Genomic DNA, 27,840 nt, shown 5'->3' with positions numbered 1-27,840 from the left:
CACAGGAGAGACAGTCTGTGTGTCAGACTCACAGGAGAGACAGTCTGTGGGTCAGTCACGGGAGAGACAGTCTGTGGGTCAGACTCACGGGAGAAACAGTCAGTCCGTGTGTCAGTCACAGGCGTTAGTCAGATCATCAGACAGTGCCTGACTTTATCAGTGTGCCAGTCCGTTTATCCAGCTGAGTCTCATTCACTCACTACTGTGCGTCTGTCAACATGATGTCATTTTCACAGTGCGTCGGCTGGTCTGTGGATCAGTCCTACCAGAGGACAGTAACACAGAAACCACACAAGAGCTCAGGACTCAAACACACACAGCACTGAGACTCACACCAAGCACCTGGTTTTAAAAATATTCTTTAATTAACTAAGAGTCCATTCAGTTTGTATGAAAAGCAGGTCTAGCAGGGGTGGAGTACAAGGCTGGGTCCAGTACACAGCTAGAAACCCTTTTTGGTACTTCATCATTCTGATTCTGATTTTTAAAGGAAGGTTTAAGAGTTATTACAGCAACACTCATGTGCTGGAGATAACAGAATTGTGGCAGACACCGGACAAGAATGGACTTTTCTAGACAGATGACCAGACGTGTGGAATAAAGGAAAGGATTAAGTGAAGGAGGTAGTTCAAGAGAGAACAAGAGAAACAGGTGTCTGAGAAAATGAAGGAAAAAGAGACACAGGGACAGAGGCAGGAGTTTCTGCAGAGACACAGGGACAGTGGTAGGAGTTTCTGCAGAGACACAGGGACAGTGGCAGGAGTTTGTACAGAGACACACACAGGGACAGTGGCAGGAGTTTCTGCAGAGAGACACGGGGACAGTGACGGGAGTTTCTGCAGAGAGACACAGGGACAGTGGCAGAAGTTTGTACAGAGAGAGAGACACGGAGACAGTGGCAGGAGTTTGTACAGAGAGACAGACACAGGGACAGTGACAGGAGTTTGTACAGAGAGACAGACACAAGGACAGTGGCAGGTGTTTGTGTAGATTGGAGTCTGGACTGAGGAGTTATGCTGTGACTCCTTTAACTCCTTACTGCTGTCAGCACACTACCATGGCCGTGCTTCACAGCGGGGTAAAAATGAGCTCACTCTTATCTAAACAAAGACAGGCCTTCTCTCCAAAAGATGAGCGCTTTAGAAAAATAATAATTTCCCTCTTTAACCACTGCTATGTCTCTCACACGATGACAATATATTTTTTAAGAAACGTGAAGGAAACAGAACAGCCCCTTGGGCTTAGCCCCAGCATATCCCTCCCTCTCCGGGCTTAGCCCCAGCATATCCCTCCCTCTCCGATCGGATCTCCTGTGCTGCCCAGCCAGGACAGGGAAGCCCAATCTCAGTGGCGCAGGAGGAACAGGCCTGAGACTGTCACCAGACTGAAACAGCAGCCTGCGTGGAGTGATACTGAGCTCCACTCAAAAAAGAAAACTTTCCCTATACATCTGCATCCTTGTAAGACACGACTTTAGCACTGGATGGTGGTGAGACTCAAGTCTCGCTCTCCACTGTGCACAGTGTGTGTACAGCGAGTGGGGTCCTCAGTCTCCACCCATGAGCTCGGCTGAGCACTGTGATTGGCTGAGCCCGGCTCCAGCTGTCCGTGTACTGAGCTTGTGCAGGCACTGGGGTCCTCAGACTCCAACCCATGAGCTTGCCTGAGCACTGTGATTGGCTGAGCGTGTGCAGGCAGTGGGGTCCTCAGGCTCCACCCATGAGCTTGGCTGAGCACTGTGATTGGCTGAGCCCGGCTCCAGCTGTCTGTGTATTGAGCATGTGCAGCAGTGGGGTCCTCAGTCTTCAGTCTCATGAGAGTTTTCAGCAACCAGTCCACTTCTCAGCTGCACCTCCAGACACGATCAATTTTTATCCTGCACTAAAAATTATTTTTATCTGAAATTCCCATGAGTCCGTGCTTTATTCAATGAGTAAGGCACACATTGAACTCTATAATCCAGAGTTCATATCTGGATTACATCCCTAGATGACTGAAATGGGAATTTCCTAGGCAGTGGTGCACAACTGGCTCAACGCCACCAGGAATCTCTCAGCTCTCAGCAACACAGTGACCCCTGTGGTCTCCCTGGTGCCTGCAGGCACGTGGTACATTCAGTGATAGAGGCAGCTCTCCTCCTATCACAGCTGATTCTCAATTAGGGAGGGGGTGCTGTCAGTGAGATACGCCGGTCTCCTCCAATCAGAGATGATTCTCCATTAGGAAGGCAGTAGAGGGGCGGAGTTGCCAGTGTGGGACGCTCCTCTTCTGCAATCAGAGCTGATGCTACAGGAGAGGGGCGGGGCTGTAAGTTAGTAACAAGCCTCTCCTCCAATCAGAGCTGACCGTCCAGTAGGGGGCGGGGCTGTCTGTGACATGCTGAAAGATAAGTGGCCAGAAGGTGGGCAGGTCCAAGGAGTCTGCCCTCATTTCCTCACTCTCCTCTGTGATAGCCTATTTTGTTTTTAAAGCTGAACTGGGGCAACGTGGGCAAAATACAGGAGCCTGCCAGCACTTTCTCATCCCCATGGTGCAGTGCGCATCGTGGGGATATCATGACAACTATTTACCAGTTCTAATACTTAAAAATATATTGTTGTTTTTTTTTTTCAAATGCACTATTTGACCCAGATCTCTCAGCTCGGGGAGCTCTGGCTCTGACTCCTAGCACGCAGGCATCTGATGGCTGGAGACTGGACCAGCCCAGAGACCTTGGTAGGCAGCACTGTACACGCACACACAAACACATCAATAAATGTATGACCAACAGTTCCAATCGACGCTGAAGGAGCTGCCATGCACAGAGTAAGAGAGACAGAAGGGGAAAGTGGGAGAAACATGTAAGGCGATCTGCCCAGGCCTCTCTCTTCCCAGCGTCCTCGTCTCCCCCCCGCCCCGCGTCCTCAGCTAGTGCACTTCCGGACGTTCAACGTTTCAAGAACCGGATCATTGACTTAAAAAAGGAGCAAGCAGAGTTTTAAACTAGTAACCGAGTTATTAATCATCATAATGACAGCAATTAAACCAACACACACAACAGAGATGTATAGAGGTATGGAGAGGGTGATGCTAAGGTAAGGAGCACAGAAGGATCAGCTTCGTGGTGGAAGCAGCCCCCCAGACCAGGGAGTGCCAGGCTGCACACAGCTTCTCACAGTGTGTGGGAAAACGCAGGACCGGAGCAAACTCCTTTCTTTGCCTAAATTTAGAGTAGTCAGTTACATTTGTTGTGTCCACCCGAACTGGAAACTCTACCCGTGTGCTGTTCGTGGCTGGACTCTCAGCCACGACCCCTGTGACCTCACGCAGGGGAGAACGAGGAAGCCCGACTCCTCCCACTCTCCCACCGTCCGGCCAATCGTCTGTTAACATGTCACAGGAAACACGCCCCCCCCGGCTGGACCATCAGCTCTGATTGGTTGAGAGGAGTGTCTGCCACTAATAGCTCCGCCCACATGGAGGCCCCAGGGGTCGCAGTGTCACTGAGAGAGGCATGCCGATCAATCCCACCCCGCCCTCTGACTGAGCGCCTCTGCTCGGAGAGCCCTGGTCAGACACTCGAACCCGTGACCTGTGTGGTGGGCACTGCAGCGTGGCACTGGGTATCTCGCCACTGGTACAGCTGGGCTACCGAACCCTGGCTCTGAGGGCCCGCTGAGCCTGCAGGTTTAACTCCAGCTCAGCTCCTCTAATTACACTCTACTCTGCTCAGGAGCGAACGTCAGAAGACAGGTCCCCACTTTTCTATTAAACCAACAGGACAGCGAGACTAGAGGTGAAAATGCTGTTTTTCTGACGCACAAGGCTGGCCTCTCCTTTAAGGCAAGGGGGGTGCCCTGTGGTCACAGGAAATGACCAGCCCCTGTCCCCAGCTGTGCCAGTTTTAACGGACCGCAGGCTTTAACGAGGCAAAAAGCTCCAGGATTTCGGCAGTAACGCACAGCTGGTCTGGACGGGCAGTCTGGACCAGGGCTCTGGAGGTTGTAGGTGCTGGTGATCCGAAGAGCCAACTAAAAACCTTCAGAACCATTGCTGACAGGACAGCAATGCCCACTCATAGTGCACCAGCTACAGTCCAGTCTTCCCACACACTACAACAGCAATGACTGCAAAATGAACGACAGAACCAGTCTTAACAGCATTAACAATTTCCTCACATCATACCGAAAGAAAAACAAAACACTTTTCACATCTACAGGCTGCTTGCTGCTTCTAGAATCAGCTCTGATCATTTATAGATTTCATTTTTTTGTTAGTTTATTCCTATACTTAACTTTTTAACTTATTTTTTTCATTATTCTGTAAAAAATAGGTAACTAATTAAAACAAAAACAACAAAAAACATTTTTTTAACTTGTTTTCTTAAACCTATCAAAAGAAATTACACAAAACTATATACAAGCCTCCCTACCCCCCACCCCCCCCCCCAAACTAAACTCTCCCTCTCCCCTCACCCAAAGCAATACTGGGAAATGACCGGCCACTGTCCCCAGTGTTGGGAAACGACCGGCCACTGTCCCCAGCTGTGAACTGCAGCTCCCCGCAGTGTGAGGAGACTCGGGACTGGCCCTCCATCACTGTACACTAACACTGTCCCCCCCCGCAGCCTGAATCAGCAACGATCACTCTCTCTCTCTCTCACATCGTTCGCACCCCATTCACACACCTCACAAGATCGCGTGGAGGTTATAAAAGTTATCCGATAAAAACTTAAACCAGTAAAAAACAAAACTATATATATAAATACATATATAACAGACTGTGACAGACGTACAGTACAATGCAATATATGTACTGCAGGTACACAATCTAAAATGCATGAAAGCAATCAGAGCAGACGAGAGAAACTGTGCAAGATATGAAGAAAGTGCCTTCACTCGTGTGTCCAGAGCCCAGAGAGGTACAGAGAGAGCTGGGGGGGAGAGGGGAGAGAGAAGGGGTGCGTCAGTGTGCCGCACTCCACCTTTAAGAACATGGCTGCACATGCACTGGTCCTGCCTTAACAGTGTCTACAGAGCATGGACCATGTGTCATTTTCTACTGGGCCATGTCCTGTTAGCTAAAAACCAGCTGTGTGTATACTGGGGCTCCAGTAAGAGTCTGTACTCCAGGTGTGTGTGTGTATACTGGGGCTCCAGTAAGAGTCTGTACTCCAGGTGTGTGTGTGTATACTGGGGCTCCAGTAAGAGTCTGTACTCCAGGTGTGTGTGTGTACAGTGACTCCAGTAAGGGTCTGTACTCCAGGTGTGTGTGTGTACAGTGACTCCAGTAAGAGTCTGTACTCCAGGTGTGTGTGTGTATACTGGGGCTCCAGTAAGTGTCTGTACTCCAGGTGTGTGTGTGTACAGTGACTCCAGTAAGAGTCTGTACTCCAGGTGTGTGTGTGTACAGTAACTCCAGTAAGGGTCTGTACTCCAGGTGTGTGTGTGTACAGTGACTCCAGTAAGGGTCTGTACTCCAGGTGTGTGTGTGTACAGTGACTCCAGTAAGAGTCTGTACTCCAGGTGTGTGTGTGTATACTGGGGCTCCAGTAAGAGTCTGTACTCCAGGTGCGTGTGTGTATACTGGGGCTCCAGTAAGAGTCTGTACTCCAGGTGTGTGTGTGTACAGTGACTCCAGTAAGAGTCTGTACTCCAGGTGTGTGTGTACAGTGACTCCAGTAAGGGTCTGTACTCCAGGTGTGTGTGTGTACAGTGACTCCAGTAAGAGTCTGTACTCCAGGTGTGTGTGTGTATACTGGGGCTCCAGTAAGAGTCTGTACTCCAGGTGTGTGTGTGTACAGTGACTCCAGTAAGGGTCTGTACTCCAGGTGTGTGTGTGTACAGTGACTCCAGTAAGAGTCTGTACTCCAGGTGTGTGTGTGTACAGTGACTCCAGTAAGGGTCTGTACTCCAGGTGTGTGTGTGTACAGTGACTCCAGTAAGAGTCTGTACTCCAGGTGTGTGTGTGTATACTGGGGCTCCAGTAAGTGTCTGTACTCCAGGTGTGTGTGTGTACAGTGACTCCAGTAAGAGTCTGTACTCCAGGTGTGTGTGTGTACAGTGACTCCAGTAAGAGTCTGTACTCCAGGTGTGTGTGTGTACAGTGACTCCAGTAAGGGTCTGTACTCCAGGTGTGTGTGTGTATACTGGGGCTCCAGTAAGTGTCTGTACTCCAGGTGTGTGTGTGTACAGTGACTCCAGTAAGAGTCTGTACTCCAGGTGTGTGTGTGTACAGTGACTCCAGTAAGAGTCTGTACTCCAGGTGTGTGTGTGTACAGTGACTCCAGTAAGAGTCTGTACTCCAGGTGTGTGTGTGTGTACAGTGACTCCAGTAAGAGTCTGTACTCCAGGTGGGTAAATATTTTTTACATGAATATGTCAAAATATTTTTAAAAGGACTATTCTCTTCCCTTTCCTCTCTTTAATTTCCTCTCTGTTTTCATCATAATTTCCTTCATTGTTTGCTTCAATCTTAGCATCCCTCTCCCCCCCTCAGCTCTCCTGTCCCATCAGCCTCTTGCCTTCTTGTGCAGTTTCTCTCCCCCCTCCCTCTCTCACAGAAGCAGTTTTCCGTTCCGATGGATTTTCAGGATCTTTCCCAGTCTCTGCTTAGCTGTTGCCAGGCCTTTTTTTGGACGTTTTCCTGCCAGAGACAGAGAGGCAGAGAAGGAGATGCATCAGAACCAAACTGTCCTGTAACAGTGTAAGGAGAAGAGGAAAGAGGAAGCAGACTACAGTAGGGAGAACAAGAATTTAATCACAGCAAACCAACTGGCTAAAAAAGTCTGCTCGCTAATGAGCAGGTCAACCAGCTAAAGAACTAGTCTATTCACTAACAAGCAGGTCAACCAGCTAAAGAACTAGTCCACTTGTTAACAAGCAAAGCTAAGGAACTAGTCTATTCACTAACGAGCAGGTCAACCAGCTACCAAACGACTTTGCTTGCTAATGATTGTGTAAACCAGCTAAAGAACTAGTCTGTTTGCTAACGACCATGTCAACCAGATAAAGAATTAGTTAATTAATTAACAAGCAGGTCAACCAGGCAAATACCTAGTCCACTTGTTTAGAAGCAAGACCAACAGCTAAATAACTAGTCTATTCACTAATGAGTAGGTCAACCAGCTAAAGAACTAGTCCATTCACTAACGAAAACGTCAGTCCATTGCTAAAGAAAGCATCAACCAGCAAAAGAACTAGTCCACTTGCTAACGAGCAATTAGTAAGAACTAGTTCACTCACTAAAGAACGGGTTACCCAAGAACTAGTCCACTCACTAACTAAGTCAACCAGCTAAAGGAATAGTCCATCGCTAAAGAAAGCATCAACCAGCTTAGGAACTAGTCCACTTGTTAACAAGTGGGTCAAGCAGCTAAAAAACTAGCCTGCTCCCTAACGAGGGGGTCAACTAAGAACTAATCCACCAGCTAAGGAACTAGTATGTTCCAGCTAAAGAATTAGCTCACTCGTTAATGAGCAATTAACAGATGAAACAGCCAACAGAGAATACAGTAAAACCACAGGTCAAAACTCCTGCGGCTTTTTGGCACAGTAATGCAGTGACAGAGACAGGGAGCAAAAGAGAGAGACAATGGCACATCGAGACAGGGAGACAGGAAGCAAGAGAGAAGGACGATGGCACATTGAGAAAGGGAGACAGACGACGGCACAGTAAGACAGGGAGACAGGGAGAAGGGTAGTGAGACAGTCAGATGATGGTTCAGGGAGATGGAGAGTTAGTTAGACCACGGCACAGTCAGATATGGAGACAAGGAGAGAAGAAGACCACGACCAGCGAGCCTGTTACCCTGGGCGGAACTGGCGGGGGCAGGCGTGGGGGTGCTGCTGCTGCTCTGGGGGGACAGCGAGGGCCGACGCGGCGTCAGGAACACTCCGGGGGCCATGGCAGCTGTCCCCCTGGAGCCCCCTGGGCTGAAGGGTCCCGGGCCGGCCGTGTACTCGTGGTCCAGGAGACTGGCGGGGTACATCTCCACCCTGCGCCCCTCTGCAATCTCCCCCAGCCCCCCGGCTTCCACAGCGCTCTCTGCTGCTGGGGGCAGGGAACTGGCCGGCGGAGACGAGGGGGCTGCAGGGTCCCGGCTAGCCTGGGGGGGGCGTTTTTTCACGTACTTCCTCTTGGTTGATTTCTGCTGTTCCTGAGAGGCCGAGAGGGAGAGAGGGATAAGAGAGGGGTGGCATAAATATAATGTATGCATTTACCTGATTTATCAGTGCAGACCCCTCTCTCTGTGACCCCCAGTTAAACCCCATCACCCCACTCTCTCTCTGTGACCCCCAGTCAAACCCCCTAACCCCACTCTCTCTCTGTGAGACTGACAGCTGTGTGTGAATGTGTGCGTGTCCGTGTGTGTAGGTGTGTGTGTGTGAATGTGTGCGTGTCCGTGTGTGTAGGTGTGTGTATGAATGTGTGCGTGTCCGTGTGTGTAGGTGTGTGTGTGAATGTGTGCGTGTCCGTGTGTGTAGGTGTGTGTGTGTGAATGTGTGCGTGTCCGTGTGTGTAGGTGTGTGTGTGTGAATGTGTGCGTGTCCGTGTGTGTAGGTGTGTGTGTAAATGTGTGCGTGTCCGTGTGTGTAGGTGTGTGTGTGAATGTGTGTGTGTCCGTGTGTGTAGGTGTGTGTGTGAATGTGTGCGTGTCCGTGTGTGTAGGTATAAAGTGCTACAGTGCTACACCCCTCCCCTCACCACTGTGGTACCTGCTGTGCTAGTTTGGCGGCGGCGGCGGCCAGCCCGGTCTCCACTGAGGCCACCCGTGCCCCCTCCCTCACTGGGCGCTCCTGTCGGGGCAGCGTGGGGGTCACCCGGGCTGGGGGGACAGGAGACAGCGGCGCCATGGAGACGTTACACAAGGTTAAACACTTCACTTTTGTGAGAAGAATGATCCTGACATCTGCCAGCTTGGATGGCAACATGTCAGTCAGAGAGGGGGTCAGTCACACAGAGGGCCAGTCAGAGAGGGGGTCAGTCACACAGAGGGCCAGTCAGAGAGGGGGTCAGTCACACAGAGGGCCAGTCAGTAAGGCAGTGTGTCAGTCAGACAGAGGGTCAGTCGGAAAGGCAGTGTGTCAGTCAGACAGGGGGTCAGTCATCAAGGCAGTGTGTCAGTCACACAGGGGGTCAGTCATCAAGGCAGTGTGTCAGTCAGACAGGGGGTCAGTCATCAAGGCAGTGTGTCAGTCACACAGGGGGTCAGTCATCAAGGCAGTGTGTCAGTCAGACAGGGGGTCAGTCGGAAAGGCAGTGTGTCAGTCAGACAGGGGGTCAGTCGGAAAGGCAGTGTGTCAGTCACACAGGGGGTCAATCAGTAAGGCAGTGTGTCAGTCAGACAGGGGGTCAGTCATCAAGGCAGTGTGTCAGTCAGACAGAGGGTCAGTCGGAAAGGCAGTGTGTCAGTCAGACAGAGGGTCAGTCGGAAAGGCAGTGTGTCAGTCAGACAGGGGGTCAGTCGGAAAGGCAGTGTGTCAGTCAGACAGAGGGTCAGTCATCAAGGCAGTGTGTCAGTCACACAGGGGGTCAGTCATGAAGGCAGTGTGTCAGTCAGACAGGGGGTCAGTCGGAAAGGCAGTGTGTCAGTCAGACAGGGGGTCAGTCGGAAAGGCAGTGTGTCAGTCAGACAGGGGGTCAGTCAGTAAGGCAGTGTGTCAGTCAGACAGGGGGTCAGTCGGAAAGGCAGTGTGTCAGTCAGACAGGGGTCAGTCAGTAAGGCAGTGTGTCAGTCAGACAGGGGGTCAGTCCATCAGCATGCCAGGGGTCCAAAACCACCTCACATGACTTCACAACAGAAGCTGGTTTTAGACTGTCACTCCAATACCTTTGGGGTTCCAGGGTGTGTCATCTGAGTTCTTCTTCCTCTTGGCCTTCGATTTGAGAGCGTGGTCTTCCTCATCAGACTCCAGAGAGGGGTAGACTATGGGAGGGACACAGGCGCTTAACGTATTCAGACAAGTCGACGGGGAACAAACTCTTGTTTACAGCATGGAACCGGAGAGCTTCCCAATAATGCCGAGGCTCCTGCTGGAGACCGGACCCCAGACCACAGAGCCCTGACCACTGCTCCACTCGGCTGCCCACAAAGTCATCACCTCATCAGCCCTGCGTCTGGGACAGTCAGGAAACGGGATGCCACCCCCTGCTGCCAACCTCCTCCTGCCCGTGAAGCCTTAAAGAGGGTTTCTGCTGTCTCCTCAAAAGCCTACTGCATCCCATGCACACCGAGAAGCCGGGCTCGTCACCGCGGACTTACTGTACTCCGAGTCCTTGAAACACGTGCCCAGCGTCTCCTGCTCGTCCAGGCTCTCCTCCGCGTCGCTCTGGTGGCGAGCCGGCCGCTTGATTGGCCGCTTCCCAGGCCTCTGGACGAGCCCCGCCTTCGGCTGGGAGGAGCCCGGGCCGGCGGCCCCGCCCCGCTCCCCGCCGCCCCCCCACCAGGCGGTCCCACCCCCCGAGGAGGAGGAGGAGGAGGGGGGGTTGGCCATGGACAGCATGCCCTGGATGGCGTCGCGCGTGCTGGGGGAGGCCGGGGCCTCCTCGCTGGGGGGCGCGCGGGGGGAGGGGGGAGGAGCGGGGAGGGAGAGAAGCAGAACGAGAGGTCAGAGGTTAAGACACACTGGACCTCCATGCAGCACCAGGACTGGAGGTTCGGTTTTATTCTTTTTTCCCCAGAAATGTTTTTTGCTTTTCCTTCGGCTTGCCCGGCTGTCGGGAGGGGTACGGACACACTGGGGACTTTCACTCGAACGACAGCTCAAGTGGAAATGAAGTGTGGGAGCATTCTTAACCACAGTAATAAGCCTTACACTTCTCTGGACACTCCGCTCACAGCGCTTCTACAGGTCATGGGGGTCCCCTCCACCCCCACCAGTGTGCAGCCCCTCCTGGATGATGCACCAGTCCTCTCCCCACACAGCAGCTCTCAGTGGGGAGGAGAGCAGAGTGATGAAGCCAGTTCAGAGAGGGGGGTTATTAGGAAGGCTTGATTGGTAAAGGCCAGGGGGGGGAATTTGGCCAGGACACCGGGTTAACACCCCCTACTCTTTTCGAGTAACACCCTGGGATTTTTAAGGACCACGGAGATTCAGGACCTCTGTTTCATGGCTCATCCGAAGGACAGGACAAACGGGAGACTTGTCGGTGCATCAGAAAAAACGGAGGATAGAGAGGATCTGGAACGCCCTCCCTCCCTTTGAAGGAAAGGCCTAACGGGATTTTTGGATGAATAATTATCGATTATTAAGGAACGGGCAAGGCGGGCCGTGGGTCAGGGGTCACAGAGGGGGCGGGTCCGGGGGGCCATCCACCCTGCAGTACCTCAGAGCCGCGCAGTCCAGGCCCGCCACCTGCTTGCTGGCCTTCAGCAGGTCCAGGATACCCCCGGCGCCCCCAGCCTTCACGTCCTCCAGCGTCAGGGCCTCTTCGTCGGTGGTGTAGTCCTCCTGAGGACAGGAACGCAAACGTCAGGCATCGCAGAGGGCTGAGGGACAGAGCCAGGGCGCGTACCGAGTGCAGAGGTCCTGCACTTCCAACCACTGTCTGAACTCTGTTACAGAGGAATCAACCTACTGAGAATCCAAAACCTTATTCAGCTCTCTACATAGTGTCCCTGTGCTGCCCTCTGGTGGCTCTGTGGCTAAGGATCTGTGGCTGGAAGGTTGCTGGTTCGAATCCCGCGGCCAGCAGAGGAATCCTACTCCGTTGGGCCCCTGAGCAAGGCCCTTCACCCCGACTGCTCCAGGGGCACCGTATAAATGGCTGACCCTGCGCTCTGACCCACAGCTTCTCTCCCTGTCTGTGTGTCTCCTGGAGAGCAAGCTGGGGTCTGTGAAAAGACAAATTCCTAATGCAAGAAACTGTATAGGGCCAATAAAGTGATCTGATCTTAAACCAGTCTTAACACTTCAGACCCAAGCTGGTGGGAGAATAAGCACAACACCAAATACTGTTAAGTAAGCAGAGAGAATGTAAAAACTAGGTAAGGGAGACTCCGGAACTGGCTTCCAGGAAAATGGGCCCTGGTGTGGACGTGTTTCTCTGTCTCTCTCCGTCCTGTGCCTGTCTCTCTCCCTCCTGCCTTGCGCCTGTTGTTTGTTGGGATAGGCTCAGGTGACCCTGTCACCCTGAACTGGACAAAGCAGTTAGAAAACCGATGCGTGGATGCGTGGATGGGCGGACTATGAGCAATAGCAGCAAATAAACAGAGAGGAAGTGAGAACGTTTCTGACCTCGATGTCGAAGTCCACCTCGCCCGGCTCTCTCACTCTGTTGGGGTCGGAGCAGGGCTTGGCCCGTGGCAGCTTCCTGGGCAGACCTGCAGGGGGCGAACAGACATGTTGAGCCTGGCGGCGCAGGGAGGATCCATACAGTGAATCGGCATTAACCTAGGACTTCCTGCTGACTCATCGCTTTGCTTAACTGAACAACTGCGGGGAAAGAATGAAAGAGGTCGTAACAGGACCAGGGAAGGCTAGAGAAGGTCTGTGCTGCCTATGGAGGAGCACAAGAACAACAATCTCAGAAATATCACTCTCAGGTGGACCAGGAGAACTGAATCTTTTTATTCTGGATCCTGGGAGATGACATGAGGACATGGTTATCAGGCATTCAAAATCCAAGGTTCCAGGAAGCCTGGAACCTAAGTTCCCAAATCACACGGACGAAGCTCACGCCTCTGGGAAAAGGACAGGGTGAATTCTTGCATCACTGGGATACGAGACAGGACGTGGGCATGGAGCTCAGGTGTAACCTTTCTCCTGTCCTTTTGACCACTGTGCGCAGTGAATCTTAACCAGAGGACACAAGGGGAAAGTAAGGGACGGTGCACTTAAAAGCGAGAACAGGAGGCATTTCTTTACACAAAGGGTTGCGGGGGTCTGGGACAAGCATGTGGTTGAAACCAGCCGATTCTGGTTAACATGAACTGCTTCACTTTCTCTACAGGGAATAGGACCTCTCCAGCGAAGCGCAGTGTTCAGTCTAAAGTCAGCTTACCGCATTCACAACACACAATCAGATGGCTTCCCTCAGTGGTTATCTCAACTCCCTAGCCCTAAAAACCAATCAAATTCATGGTGGGTCTCTTAACGTTAAACCGCAGTGGAATCAGTCCTGCCTCCTCTCCCTGCGGCAGTGTAGCAGGAGGGCAGAAAAACTCTCACTGCAGCCCACTGAAACCCACGGGCACTGCCTGCCGCAGGCGACGTGACCTGTCACCTGGCGACAGCAGATCGGACCACTTACTGTGCAGGTCTGCCTGATTCAGGCTGAATGAGGGAGCAGTCAAGCACGGTTTCTGCATGCAGCACTTGGCTTGCAGTCTGGACTCTGGTGAAGTTTGTGGGTGTGTCTGCTAGCTAATATTTAGAGAATTCAAGAAGCCAGTTTAGGGCCGAGACAGATCTAGTCTTTTATTTTTTAACTTTTCTGTGGCCACTCATTTCTAAATGTAGAGTGTAAATAAACACTATATTTTGCTGTCTGTGTGTGCCTGTTCACCAGGCACTGTGTCCCGACACCACACTGTCCCATCTGGGAAGGGTTATATGGTGGAGAATGCGAGCAGTGGGCTGTTCGCTGCTGGGAAACAGCACACCCTGCTGGGAAAAGGAGGCAGGTGCACTTGACACCTGAATCACCTGATTCCCAGCCTTGTCGCGCTCTCTCCATCTCTCATCCATGGGTTGCACCAGTTAAGGGTCTGGTCATGCAGCTGACTGCTGAAGCTGCCTGGAACCCTTTACTCTCTGGCCTGACCAACAACTGCCCTGATCCTATGATAGAACGCAGCTGGTCATCCTTACAGACGTCTGGGGGATGTAGTGGGAGCAAAATCTGTCCTCTTGCTCCCCTCCTGCTGCACAGCTAGATCATTATTTGAAAGCAATGAATTGGTCTGTGCAAGGCAGTTTGCTGATGGATCATTCTGAATCAGCGTAACTTGGGGATGCTGGATGTTACTATCTGTTTTATTTTCTGTCAGTGCAGTGTCAATGTGTAACAGTCAGCACTCTGTCTCAGTGCAGTGTGTGTGTACAGCAGTGTGTGTATTAACCCCTCTGTCTCAGTGCAGTGTGTGTGTACAGCAGTGTGTGTATTAACCCCTCTGTCTCAGTGCAGTGTGTGTGTACAGCAGTGTGTGTATTAACCCCTCTGTCTCAGTGCAGTGTGTGTGTTAACCCCTCTGTCTCAGTGCAGTGTGTGTGTACAGCAGTGTGTGTATTAACCCCCTCTGTCTCAGTGCAGTGTGTGTGTACAGCAGTGTGTGTATTAACCCCTCTGTCTCAGTGCAGTGTGTGTGTACAGCAGTGTGTGTATTAACCCCTCTGTCTCAGTGCAGTGTGTGTGTACAGCAGTGTGTGTATTAACCCCTCTGTCTCAGTGCAGTGTGTGTACAGCAGTGTGTGTATTAACCCCTCTGTCTCAGTGCAGTGTGTGTGTACAGCAGTGTGTGTATTAACCCCTCTGTCTCAGTGCAGTGTGTGTGTACAGCAGTGTGTGTATTAACCCCTCTGTCTCAGTGCAGTGTGTGTGTACAGCAGTGTGTGTATTAACCCCTCTGTCTCAGTGTGTGTGTGTACAGCAGTGTGTGTATTAACCCCTCTGTCTCAGTGCAGGGTCAGTGTATTAACCCCTCTGTCTCAGTGCAGGGTCAGTGTATTAACCCCTCTGTCTCAGTGCAGGGTCAGTGTATTAACCCCTCTGTCTCAGTGCAGGGTCAGTGTATTAACCCCTCTGTCTCAGTGCAGGGTCAGTGTATTAACCCCACCACCCTGCTTGTTACCTGCCAGTTTCCTCTTTGTCAGGGTGGGGGCACGCTGCCTTCGAGGGGGGGTCTCATCAATCTGAAGCTCATCCTCTGAGTCGCTCGCTCCTCCCCCCACATCCTCCAGCTGGCCAATGAGGGGCTGAAACTTGGCTGGGCTCATGCCTGACCGCGCCCCCTTCTTTCTGCGAGATGGAGGAGGAAAATATATCATAGAAAAAAAGCTTTTAAAAACCTTATATATATATACTCTGTGAGCAACAGAACTTTATAATATGAATGGAATGAGCGAGGCCTCAGGGTGCCCGTCTGCTGTGTGCCATGGAGACCTGTGGTGTGGCGACACCATGCCCAGTTTCTGCAGTTTCAGGCCGTCCAAGGAGGCGAGGAGATTAACCATGAACTCGAAAATCGGGAGGACACAGCGCTTCGCAGCTGTAACGCACACTGATGGCTTCGGGCCTCATTCACAGCCCAATAACACGCAAGACCCTGCCAGAGGTCGAAGACGTCGATTCCGCTCGTGCGCTGCCCTGAGCAGGGCAGAGCAGGGCTGCTGTGACAGCAGGCAGGACAGGAGAATGGCTGGCTGTACTGCAACAGGGGATCCTGCACTAGCGGGGCTATATCCCTGCCTCCCCACAGCCCCTCTCTCACCCCACGATCTTGCCGTTGGTCAGAACCAGGTGCAGTTTGCTTTTGTTCAGCTTCCCTTCCAGGTCATCCAGACAGGCGGCCGGGATCTCCAGCTGAGAAAGAGAGGGAGAGAGGAAGGGAGAGGAGGAGAGCTTTCATGAGGCTTTTCTGATGCTATTGCACTCCGTATCAAACCATTTTTTCAATTTCTCTTTTTTTGGGGTAGTTTTTTTAATTTGGCTCGTTTTAGCTTTGACTTTGATGCTAGTTTGTGAAATAGGAGATGTAGTTTTTATGTGGCCAAATTTCTGCCTGTTTTGTTGGTTTGATATAGGGAGTTTAGGAATGTGTTCAATAGTGTCTGAATTTGTTCACCACCCAGTGCAGTGTTGTGCAGTTTGTGTTGCAGCACAGTGAACGCTATGTAGTTTGGCACCGGGTCCTGTCCATGGTCACAGTTGTGTTGTGCAGTTTGTGTTACCTTGCCCTTGGTCTTCTTCAGTGTGTGCTTGGTGTGGATCTCCAACAGGTCCAGCTCTCCAGCGCCCCCTACAGTCCCGGCAGCTGCCTGGCTCTCCTTGCTCTTGCGGCCCCTCTTTTTCCCCGTGGCCCCTGGGGGCGCCCCCTCTTTTGGCTTGGGTCCCCTCTTCCTGCCAGGGGGGCGGCTTGGCGGGGCAGGTGGGGGGTGCTGGGCGGGCAAAGCCCTTGGTGCCCCGAAGGGGGCGCCGGTCTTCCCCAGGTTCTGCTGGAAGATGTCCTGAGGAGGAGGGATGAGAGACGAGCACAGGCAGACGCAGAGTCAGACACGCGTGCAGGTGTGCACCCCCCCCCCAACCTTGCAAAGTCACTCACGTCAAGTGCTACTAAATTATTCAATCCCACAGTGCCTCACAGCAGAGAACCGCCACAAACAGACAAATTCACACATAATCAACTCCACCCCTGTACTCTCACACGAATCCCTCCAGTGTATATGGTTATGTGACCTTCCCATATATGATAATGAATGCAGTAATGTATCAGCTTTAAAGGGGAACTCCAACTCTATTTCGGGGTTAGAAAGAATTGGTACTGATGCCTGCATTTCGAATGATGATGAAAGCAAAATCTACAAGTTCCAGGTCTGCGCAGCGCCACACTGCAGTCATTGTCTGCGATTCAGAACGAGGCCACAAAACTTCTGGCGACGCGAAGCTGCTCTGTTTCATTGTAAGAAGATGCCTGTAAATACAGTACTGTATATCTCTTTTAATCAAATAGAAATACTGCTCTCGACTTCGAGACGGTTTCGCTGACAAATACTGCTGACTTGTCAACGCTGCCTGCAGATCACGCTGGAACATTTCTGCGGCGAGATGCCTGCTGCACAACCTGAACTTATTCGCTCGTCCGTCACATCACATCAGACGTTACGGTGCCTAGTGAGCAGGAAGGGCCCCTTCGCGTCACGATTCGTGGGAATTCTTGCTCTCACCCGTGAGGAGACCAGGGGGTTTGCGCCAGTATCGCGACTTTCACAAAGTTCCCGATTCTGTGCTTGATTCAGAACGTGTCAAAATGTTCCATACCGCGAAGCGCGAACAGGCCAACTCGCCAGTGTTAAATCTGCAGGTGTCGAGACCCTGCTGGCGTCAGACCGCAGACGAAACGTCTCATCACGCCAGAAAGTATTGTAAGAAATTATCCTGAACTAGATCACAGATTTGAAAGGCCTTTTCCTGGTCTGCACGTGTGTCAGGCGCTATTTTGCGGCTTAGTGTTCCTCCGCGCATATCCCTTCGCACCTCCACCAGCCGGATCTCCTTGGCCAGGTCCTTGACCAGCTGCTGGGTCTTGATGGTCTCGGGAATCTCCTCCTCGTGCTCTGGGAGGGCCTGGGAGGGTCACAGGGTCGCAGATACAGGGGGTCACAACACAGCGCAGGCCACCAGGCAACACACTGCTGTGGAGCTTGTGTTGCTGTGCAGTGGGCAGATACAGAGTGTTGTGTAGATTATTTTGCTGTGTAGTGAACAGTTACAGTGTGTTGTGCAGTTTGTGTTACAGTACAGGGGGAGCTGTGTAGCTGGTGTTGCAGTGCTGTAGGTAGATATACTGTGTTGTGCAGTTTGTGTTGTGTAGCTGGTGTTACTGTGCAGCAGGTAGATACACTGTGTTGTGCAGTTTGTGTTACAGTACAGGGGGAGCTGTGTAGCTGGTGTTGCTGTGCAGTAGATAGATACACTGTGTTGTGCAGTTTGTGTTGTGTAGCTGGTGTTGCTGTGCAGCAGGTAGATACACTTGTGTTGTGCAGTTTGTGTTACAGTACAGGGGGAGCTGTGTAGCTGGTGTTGCAGTGCAGTAGGTAGATACACTGTAATGTGCAGTTTGTGTTGTGTAGCTGGTGTGGCTGTGCAGCAGGTAGATACACTTGTGTTGTGCAGTTTGTGTTACAATACAGGGGGAGCTGTGTAGCTGTTATTGCAGTGCTGTAGGTAGATATACTGTGTTGTGCAGTTTGTGTTGTGTAGCTGGTGTTACTGTGCAGCAGGTAGATACACTGTGTTGTGCAGTTTGTGTTACAGTACAGGGGGAGCTGTGTAGCTGGTGTTGCTGTGCAGTAGATAGATACACTGTGTTGTGCAGTTTGTGTTGTGTAGCTGGTGTTGCTGTGCAGCAGGTAGATACACTTGTGTTGTGCAGTTTGTGTTACAGTACAGGGGGAGCTGTGTAGCTGGTGTTGCAGTGCAGTAGGTAGATACACTGTAATGTGCAGTTTGTGTTGTGTAGCTGGTGTGGCTGTGCAGCAGGTAGATACACTTGTGTTGTGCAGTTTGTGTTACAATACAGGGGGAGCTGTGTAGCTGTTATTGCAGTGCTGTAGGTAGATATACTGTGTTGTGCAGTTTGTGTTGTGTAGCTGGTGTTACTGTGCAGCAGGTAGATACACTGTGTTGTGCAGTTTGTGTTACAATACAGGGGGAGCGGTGTAGCTGTTGTTGCAGTGCAGCAGGTAGATACACTGTGTTGTGCAGTTTGTGTTGTGTAGCTGGTGTTGCTGTGCAGTAGATAGATACACTGTGTTGTGTAGCTGGTGTGGCTGTGCGGCGGGCGCGGTCACCTCTTTGCGCGTCCAGCCGCGGAAGGCGTTGTTCAGGGCCTTGGCTCCGTGCACCAGGTAGGCAGCAGGGTGCCTGCGGTTCTCCCTGAGACCTGCAGGGGGCGACAGAGAGGGAGAGAGTCAACGTTACTTTCCTGTAAAAGACGTTCACCTTCTTCCTCTGCTTCAGCATTAGTCTGCCAGCTGCACGGCGGGCTATTTTTACCGGTGCGTCTCTGTACGCCCATTACATGACCACGAGTCCACATCACACCGTGCACCAATGTGACAGCTGCTAAATCGCACGACCGCAGTGCCCCCAGCAGACGAGGGCACCTCCGCCTCTCTCACCTCTGAACGTGTCCAGCAGGTGCTTGCCCACGTACCAGCACACGGTCTCGAAGTTGGGGAACTTGAACAGATCGGCGGTGCTCAAGCGCTTCTCAATCTCATACGCCCTGGGAGGAGGAGAGAGCAGGAGGGAGGCCAGATTAAAAAGAGACGGCAGACCATTCCGCGTTTCCAGATCTCACACGGACTTGGCTGATGTGTTTATCCAAGGCAACTCACAGTGGGATTGGACCCCACGATTTCCGAGCTGGGCCACACTGCTGCCCTCCAGATGACACAGGGTAGGATTCTGGCTGGACAGTGGCCATGGCCTAGCTCAGGGCTCCTTGATGAGCCTGTACAGAGGCAGGCACTAGGTACGGCAGGACCACCCTGCAGCTGAAGCAAGGTGTTCCCCTCATCCGTTAATCGCCGATTCTTACTCTTTTGCCCCCACTGAGTCCACAGCACACTTCCTCGAACCCGGCAAGAGGCGGGAAGATACAGGGAGCCAGAGAGCCTCACCTGAGCTGCATGTCGATGTTCAGGCTGTGCAGGAAGTTCCCGCCGAACGCCAGGCAGTCCACTGGAGTCAGGACAGCGTGGATCCAACCTGAGAGAGAGAGAGACGGAGGGACAGGAGGGGAAAGAAGAAGAGAGGAATACGAAGAAGGAGAGAGACGGGAGAGAGGGGGGACAGAGAGACAGGAGAGAGGGGGGACAGAGAGACAGGAGAGAGGAGGATCGGGGAGACAGGAAGAGAGGAGGATCAGAGAGATGAAGGGAGAGAGCACAAGAGTTAGAAAATGGAGAGAAAAAAAGATTGAGCAGTAAGAGCGAGAGGGTGAGGGACAAAGAGGAAAAAACAAAAGAAAAGAAGAGAGAGATGAGCACAAAACCTGACCGTTACAATTCCTCTTTAAAGTTAGTTACACTCTTCTTAACAAGTCAGTTAAAGTTACACTCCCGCCCCAGATCCACACCCTGCTGCTCAGGGCATTACCTGTGGGGATGAAGAGGGTGTTGCCCTGCTTCACTGCACACCTGTAGCACCGATCCACCTGGTCACCGAAGAACAGCTCGTTCTGACTGGAGGAGGAGCTCCAGCGCTCGAACAGCGCCAGGTTGGCAGGGGTGGGCTGGATCAGGTAGAAGATCTTCTCTCCCTGGAGCCCCGAAACACAATCCCAAGAGTAAGCGTGTGTGAGATACCGCACGCGCAAGACAACACGCAGGACCGAGCGAGGCACAGCACACGCGAGACAACACGCAGGACCGCACACGCAAGACAGCAGGTGGCAACACACAATCCTGATGTAGCAGCCTCACGGACAACAACACGCAAACCTGACTCAGGTGCTACACAGGACGAAACAAGACTGCGGACGTGACAGTGCGGAGTGGGAGGCGGGCGCCGGTAAAAAGTCAACGTCCAGGGCGAGGGGACAGACGCACCGGTGCGAGGTGGCACGGACCAAAAATAATACAAACAAACAAAGCAAAAAGAAAGTGCAGCGCTGTGCCCCCTGACCTCCAGGCTGGGCTTACCCTGTATAACGGGGTCCAGCCTGGGAAAAAGAGAACCGCTAGCCCAGCGGTGACCGGACTGGACTGACCCGGTCTAGCGGGGTCCAGTCTGGGAGAGCCGGGCGCGCCAGGCCACAACAGAACCAGCACTCAGTGTGTGACACAGGTGTGCCTGCCCCGCTGCGGACACGTGATGGGACAGGCCCAAGAGGAAAAGACCGCCTCTCGCGGGCGCAGTCCTCTCTGCGGCTGTGGGTGTCAAACCCCCCCTTCCGGGGGTGTCCCTGCTCGTCCCCTCGGGGGGTGGCCAGTGTGCCTCTACAGGACCTGCCCAGCTGGGACTCATCAACTGGGACTACGAAGGAGAGGCTCCGCCCTTCTACCAGGGCTCCGCCTCCACAGTGGGCACGCCCCCCCCCGCACAATACCACAATTACAATAAATTGGCACAACAGCGTCAGCGACGACACAAAAACACAAACCAGTGCCCCCCCCCCCCCCCCCCGTCTTCCACAGCCCCGCCCCCTCTCGTACCTTGAGCACGTGGTACCAGACGGAGGTGCCCCCGAAGTCGATGTGGAAGTCCGTGTAGCTGTCCTTCACCCCCATCAGGCAGTACTTCTGCACGTTGGGCCTCTCAAACACAGACTCCTCCGGCCACAGGTTCTCCACCCAGGACAACTTCCGCACAATCTTCGGAGTCTCCACCAGGTTTGAAAGCCTGAAGGGCGAGCAGGAGAGAGGGAAAGAGAAGGAGGTGGGATTAATACACACACTGCTGTACACACACTGCACTGAGACAGAGGGGTTAATACACACACTGCTGTACACACACACACTGCACTGAGACAGAGGGGTTTACACACACACTGCACTGAGACAGAGGGGTTAACACACACACTGCTGTACACACACACTGCACTGAGACAGAGGGGTTAATACACACACTGCTGTACACACACACACTGCACTGAGACAGAGGGGTTTACACACACACTGCACTGAGACAGAGGGGTTAACACACACACTGCTGTACACACACACTGCACTGAGACAGAGGGGTTAATACACACACTGCTGTACACACACACTGCACTGAGACAGAGGGGTTAATACACACTGCTGTACACACACACTGCACTGAGACAGAGGGGTTAATACACACACTGCTGTACACACACACTGCACTGAGACAGAGGGGTTAACACACACACTGCACTGAGACAGAGGGGTTAATACACACACTGCACTGAGACAGAGGGGTTAACACACACACTGCACTGAGACAGAGGGGTTAACACACACACTGCACTGAGACAGAGGGGTTAACACACACATGAGAAAGAACATGACAGAGATTGAGTGCCCAAAAGAACAAGTCCAACATTCCCAAAGGAAGCAGAGTCCAGTTAGAGCCCTGTATAATCTCATCAACCCAATGTAACACACCGCAGCCCAGTCCACCCCCAGTTCAACACAATCCATCCCACACAGTCTAGATCGATCAAATTTGTCCAGTCTTGTCCAACAGAGGTGTACCAGAGGCCAGTGCAGGCCGAGTGATACCTGGTCTCGGAGAACTCCAGGCTGATGACGTTCAGGACGCGGTCCCGGTTGGGGCTGTTGTAGTACTGGACAAATTCCCCCAGTCGCATTTTCAGATCCGCCTGCCGGCCCACATCGATCACGTCAATCTCCTTGTCAGATCCTGCAGTGGCGCCAGCACACAGAGTCAGTTAGTACACTGTCAAGTGAGCACACAGGGTCAACACAGCACAGTGACCACAGCACAACCTCAACACTACAGCACACACAGGGTCAACACAGCACAGTGACCACAGCACAACCTCAACACTACAGCACACACAGGGTCAACACAGCACAGTGACCACAGCACAACCTCAACACTACAGCACACACAGGGTCAACACAGCACAGTGACCACAGCACAACCTCAACACTACAGCACACACAGGTTCAATATAGCACAGTGCCCACAGCACAATCTCAACACTACAGCACACACAGGGTCAACACAGCACAGTGACCACAGCACAACCTCAACACTACAGCACACACAGGGTCAACACAGCACAGAGTGACCACAGCGCACACTCAACAACACACAGAGAGGAAACACACACTATCCCTATGGCAAACAGATCCAGGCCACACAAACTGTTGGCAACAGTGCCATCACAACAACAGTAAATTATCCCAGTGCTGCAGGTAAACGGTTATATCCTGTGTTCATAAGACACTGGAATTTCTAACTGTAAACCCGGTTAAGCTGCCTTTGATAATGATATCAACATACACTAGACTAATCCTAGCAATATGCGCCGGGCACTGCACACAGACTTTCTCCCACAACACAGCACACACTCTGAGCTGCGCGGGGACACACACACTACCACACACGCGCGGGTGCTGACCGATGTAGTGCTCGACGTCGCCGACGGTGAAGCTCGGCGGCGGCAGGCTCATGCCCAGCCCGTCCTTCCTCAGCACCAGCACCGGCACGCTGAACGAGCGCTCCTCCAGGAACTCCACCGTCAGCTGGGCCCCCGTGGGCTTCAGCAGCACCTCGTCCGCGCTGGGGGAGAGAGGGAGGTCAACACAGCCTGCCTCAGGGCCTGTACAGCACAGGGTCAGTAAGGCACACAGCCTCTGCACTGAGACTGACAGGGCCAGGACAGCACAGGGTCAGTAAGGCACACAGTCTCTGCACTGAGACTGACAGGGCCAGGACAGCACAGGGTCAGTAAGGCACAGTCTCAGCAGTGAGACTGCACAGCACAGGGTCAGTAAGGCACACAGTCTCTGCACTGAGACTGCACAGCACAGGGTCAGTAAGGCACACAGTCTCTGCACTGAGACTGCACAGCACAGGGTCAGTAAGGCACACAGTCTCTGCACTGAGACTGACAGGGCCAGGACAGCACAGGGTCAGTAAGGCACACAGTCTCTGCACTGAGACTGCACAGCACAGGGTCAGTAAGGCACACAGTCTCTGCACTGAGACTGCACAGCACAGGGTCAGTAAGGCACACAGTCTCTGCACTGAGACTGCACAGCACAGGGTCAGTAAGGCACACAGTCTCTGCACTGAGACTGCACAGCACAGGGTCAGTAAGGCACACTGTCTCTGCACTGAGACTGCACAGCACAGGGTCAGTAAGGCACACAGTCTCTGCACTGAGACTGCACAGCACAGGGTCAGTAAGGCACACAGTCTCTGCACTGAGACTGCACAGCACAGGGTCAGTAAGGCACACAGTCTCTGCACTGAGACTGCACAGCACAGGGTCAGTAAGGCACACAGTCTCTGCACTGAGACTGCACAGCACAGGGTCAGTAAGGCACACAGTCTCTGCACTGAGACTGCACAGCACAGGGTCAGTAAGGCACACAGTCTCTGCACTGAGACTGCACAGCACAGGGTCAGTAAGGCACACAGTCTCTGCACTGAGACTGACAGGGCCAGGACAGCACAGGGTCAGTAAGGCACACAGTCTCTGCACTGAGACTGCACAGCACAGGGTCAGTAAGGCACACAGTCTCTGCACTGAGACTGCACAGCACAGGGTCAGTAAGGCACACAGTCTCTGCACTGAGACTGCACAGCACAGGGTCAGTAAGGCACACAGTCTCTGCACTGAGACTGCACAGCACAGGGTCAGTAAGGCACAGTCTCAGCAGTGAGACTGCACAGCACAGGGTCAGTAAGGCACAGTCTCAGCAGTGAGACAAGCCATGATTTAGCATGAAGCTGTCTTACCTGGGAAAGGTCCGGCCCCGGAGCTCCCGGATAAACTGTGGACTGCCTGTCTTCACAGGCCGACCTGGATCTCTCACTCCACCCACAGGCTCCTGTTTGTGAGATCCCCGGCGCTTCCTCACTGAAACACACAGAGGGGTTAATACACACACTGCTGTACGCACACACTGCACTGAGACAGAGGGGTTAATACACACACTGCACTGAGACAGAGGGGTTAATACACACACTGCTGTACACACACACTGCACTGAGACAGAGGGGTTAATACACACACTGCTGCACACACACACTGCACTGAGACAGAGGGGTTAATACACACACTGCTGTACACACACACTGCACTGAGACAGAGGGGTTAATACACACACTGCACTGAGACAGAGGGGTTAAGACACACACTGCTGTACACACTGCACTGAGACAGAGGGGTTAATACACACACTGCACTGAGACAGAGGGGTTAATACACACCGCACTGAGACAGAGGGGTTAATACACACACTGCTGTACACACACACTTCACTGAGACAGAGGGGTTAGTACACACACTGCACCGAGACAGAGGGGTTAATACACACACTGCTGTACACAGCACTGCACTGAGACAGAGGGGTTAATACACACACTGCACTGAGACAGAGGGGTTAATACACACACTGCTGTACACACACACTGCACTGAGACAGAGGGGTTAATACACACACACTACACTGAGACAGAGGGGTTAATACACACACACTGCACTGAGACAGAGGGGTTAATACACACACACTGCACTGAGACAGAGGGGTTAATAGACACACTGCACTGAGACAGAGGGGTTAATACACACACACACTGCACTGAGACAGAGAGACTGGGAGAGAGAAGCTCTAAACAGAGCACTCACTGACGGAGGGTCCGTGTGTGACCTGGCAGTTGGGACAGTGGTAGAGGTCAATCTCTGTGGCTTTCTCCTCCTCCACCCCGACACAGCTGCACACACAAGAACAGCAACACCGCCGTTACAGGGAGTCGCGCCGCCCCCGCTGGCACCCAGCCCGCGATCTGAGCGCCGGCCCGCTTCACGGTTCGACCCAGGGGCACGCTCGTGAACTCTGGAAAAGTTCTAGAAACACCCGTTCCAGAAAGGAGCACCCCACTGCAAACCAGCAGACACTGCATGAATCTCCCCATGAGGGCCACTGACCGTGCAGGAGGAGGGTTCCGCCCCAGTAACACGGCCTGCTCTCTCAGAGGGGTACTGTGGTATTGTGGGACGTGTATCCCTGTCCTTACAGGGGCACGCTTTCCTAGTATTTTCCGTAAATGAGGAAACCGTGAAGAAGTCTATCCATGCAGTCTAAGACAACGAAATGAAGCGCAGACTAATCTCACTGCTTCTGGGCTCTGCTGGGCTGGGCTGTACGCTCGTGCTGCGACTCTCTTGGATTGGCTCTGGACACTTCTTTCCATCGCCTTTTGTGTGTTTTCTTTTTTTTTGGGGGGGGGGGGTGTTTGTATTTGTTGCCTGACCCCCCTACCTCCATCTTTAATGGCGCATGAAGCGCATCACCCCAGCACACTGTACGCAGCGGAGGCATGGCGCTGTGTTAGCGAAGCGACTGTGCCGGCGGCGAGTGCAGGCGGCGTGGCGGCGTGGCGGCGTGTTTGCGCGCGGCCTGCGGGCCGTGGATACCCGCCGCAGCGTCACGGCGGAGACCGCGGCCCACCTCGCCCCCTTACCTGCCGTGAAACCAGTCCTGGCAGACGTCGCACTCGATCATGAAGCGCGTGACGTCGTACGGCAGCCGGCACAGGCAGTACACTGGCACCGACGCCATGGCGACAGGGCCGGGCGGGACCGAGGGAGAGGAGTGCTGGGCGTGAGGACTGGCTGTCTGGCTCAGGCAGCGCCGTCAGACACACACTGTCTGGGCCATGACTGGACACCTGGAGGAGACACAGAGACGGGAGAGAGAGAGAGTGAGACAGGAGAGAGAGAGAGCAAGAGGGAGGGGGCAAGAGGGAGAGACAGGGGAGCGAGAGACAGACAGGAGAAAGAGAGGGAGAGAGTGACAGGGGTGAGAGAGAGACAGGAGAGTGAGAGAGTGAGACGGTGAAAGAGAGTGACAGGAGAGCAGGAGAGTGACAGGGGGTGAGAGAGAGAAAGGAGAGTGACAGGGGGCGAGAGAGAGAAAGGAGAGTGACAGGGGGCGAGAGAGAGACAGGAGAGTGACAGGGGGCGAGAGAGAGAAAGGAGAGTGACAGGGGGCGAGAGAGAGACAGGAGAGTGACAGGGGGCGAGAGAGAGACAGGAGAGTGAGAGAGTGAGGCAGAGAGAGACAGCAGAGCAAGAGAAACAAATCCAGTGCTACAGGGGGAGGAAACTCAACAGAGCTGCAGCGCAGTGGGTGATCTCCTGTCAGCCTGAGGGAGGGGGAGAGAGCCTCTCAAATAATAATGTTGTACATTTCTTGCCGATTGTTTTTGCTTTGGCGAGACTAATTCATCTGTCTCGCCAATAAAGCTATTTGAATTAAAGTAAATTAACTTCCACATTAAGCTAATTAACGAATAAATTAAGTCCCATTTACTTAAATCGGGCTGGCTGGCATTCTCGAACCGGGTTCCCTCCGTGAAAACGAAACCCCAAATTCATCATTTTATAGTGACTGTAGTAAATTACAATAACGGTAACAGTAAATAAACTCGAAAACAAAAAAAAAAGGAGGGAAAGAAAAAGCTGTATTACAGTAACAACTTCGAAAATAACGGAGTTTTATTATTTTAAAATTACTTTAACCACAGCAGGCTCATCAACAAGTCCGCAACAGCACTGTCGGGTAAGTTAGTGACTGTCCCGATGCGACCCCGGCTCGCAGCGCTACATTAACAGAGTCCTCGCCGATAATTAACAATTAACAGCCGCTCTGTCCACCGGCTCTGGTTGTGTTTTTTTTCCCCTAATAATTAAACGCTGACGAGCCGCCCGCAACGAGTCCCCAACGAGTCCCCAGCTTCCCCAGCTTGCGTCGGAGCGCGTCTCTCCGGGCTCAGGAAGCGGTTCGCGGAAAACAACACCTAAATAACTCGGTCTTCACCCCTAGAGGGAACCTGGATAACATACACATGTGTGCGAAAAGATATCAGCCCCTTCGAAAAGAAGAAAAAAACTATTTTATTTAATGTTTTCATCTCTTACCCCCTCTACATCGGAGATCCCAGATCTATTGTTGGGAGCTGGTAGTGGGCACAATGGAAAACACTTTTTTTTAATTACTCGTGTAATTAAATTTGTTTTATGCGTCTATGTACAACTTAACAGCTTCCTCTCGGAGTTTTTCATCTGCATGGTTGGCTCAAACAGCACTGGCACGGCCAGTGAGCTACTTACATACATCAAAACCAGCCGGCTCCCGAGTAGTCCCCCGCGGCGGGGCGCCCAGCACTCGAAGTCGGACTGACTTCCAACTAGGTGCCGAGGACTCACCGCGGCCCAGCCTGCGAAGGGCAATTTATTCCACAAAGACGCCGAGGAGGTCTTTTCTGACCACTGGTGCCGTTTAAGGGGGTCGAGAAGCTGCCGAGTCGGCGGGTCCCGGGGCCGGAGGCCAAGAAAGTCCGCTTATCAGGCACGAACAATCGGAACAATTTTGAACAACTGCGAGAATCGCGCTAAAGCGACGCCATTGCTCCTCCGAGCGGGCCTGCTGTAACCCCGTCTGTCCGCTGGGGGGCGGAACGAAG

At 52.8% G+C, this 27,840-nt stretch overlaps 1 protein-coding gene across 5 annotated transcripts; it reads right to left on the bottom strand.

Annotated features, from left to right (window-relative positions):
- Positions 1–343: 343 nt before the first annotated feature.
- phf8 (PHD finger protein 8) lies at positions 344–27,807 on the bottom strand. Of its 5 annotated transcripts, none has more exons than XR_015934752.1 (23): positions 27,488–27,807; positions 25,837–26,043; positions 25,001–25,086; positions 24,109–24,229; positions 22,763–22,923; positions 21,894–22,035; positions 20,862–21,048; positions 19,804–19,966; positions 19,326–19,413; positions 18,822–18,928; positions 18,492–18,583; positions 17,176–17,265; positions 15,873–16,148; positions 15,413–15,504; positions 14,774–14,940; positions 12,219–12,304; positions 11,308–11,432; positions 10,244–10,530; positions 9,812–9,907; positions 8,697–8,806; positions 7,789–8,137; positions 1,664–6,624; positions 344–1,569 (listed from the first exon to the last, which is right to left on the bottom strand). XR_015934752.1 is itself a non-coding variant. In XM_088623965.1 (23 exons), the coding sequence occupies exons 2-22, from the start codon at positions 25,932–25,934 to the stop codon at positions 6,536–6,538; spliced, it is 3,012 nt and encodes a 1,003-aa protein (XP_088480091.1). In that variant the 5' UTR covers positions 25,935–26,043; positions 27,488–27,807; the 3' UTR covers positions 344–4,912; positions 6,503–6,535. The 5 variants fall into 5 exon arrangements, 4 of the variants coding, with proteins under 4 accessions (XP_088480091.1, XP_088480088.1, XP_088480090.1 ...); XM_088623965.1 differs by having other exon boundaries at positions 344–4,912; positions 6,503–6,624; XM_088623962.1 differs by having other exon boundaries at positions 344–6,624.
- Positions 27,808–27,840: the final 33 nt, after the last annotated feature.

The sequence above is a fragment of the Lepisosteus platostomus genome, chromosome 3, assembly GCF_059453375.1.
Source record: "Lepisosteus platostomus isolate fLepPlt1 chromosome 3, fLepPlt1.hap1, whole genome shotgun sequence".
Classification (NCBI taxonomy): Eukaryota; Metazoa; Chordata; class Actinopteri; order Semionotiformes; family Lepisosteidae; genus Lepisosteus; species Lepisosteus platostomus.
Note: the sequence above shows the minus strand (reverse complement) of the source record. Positions and strands in the feature narration are given on the sequence as shown.

Coding starts and splice junctions, on each gene's coding strand:
- phf8 (XM_088623962.1), bottom strand. CDS start 25,934: ATGGCGTCGGTGCCAGTGTACTGCCTGTGCCGGCTGCCGTACGACGTC. Junction 19,967..20,861: donor TCTGGTACCACGTGCTCAAG/GTACGAGAGGGG, acceptor TCGGGGCTCCAG/GGAGAGAAGATCTTCTACCT. Junction 10,531..11,307: donor CTGGACTGCGCGGCTCTGAG/GTACTGCAGGGT, acceptor CGCGCCCCCCAG/CGAGGAGGCCCCGGCCTCCC.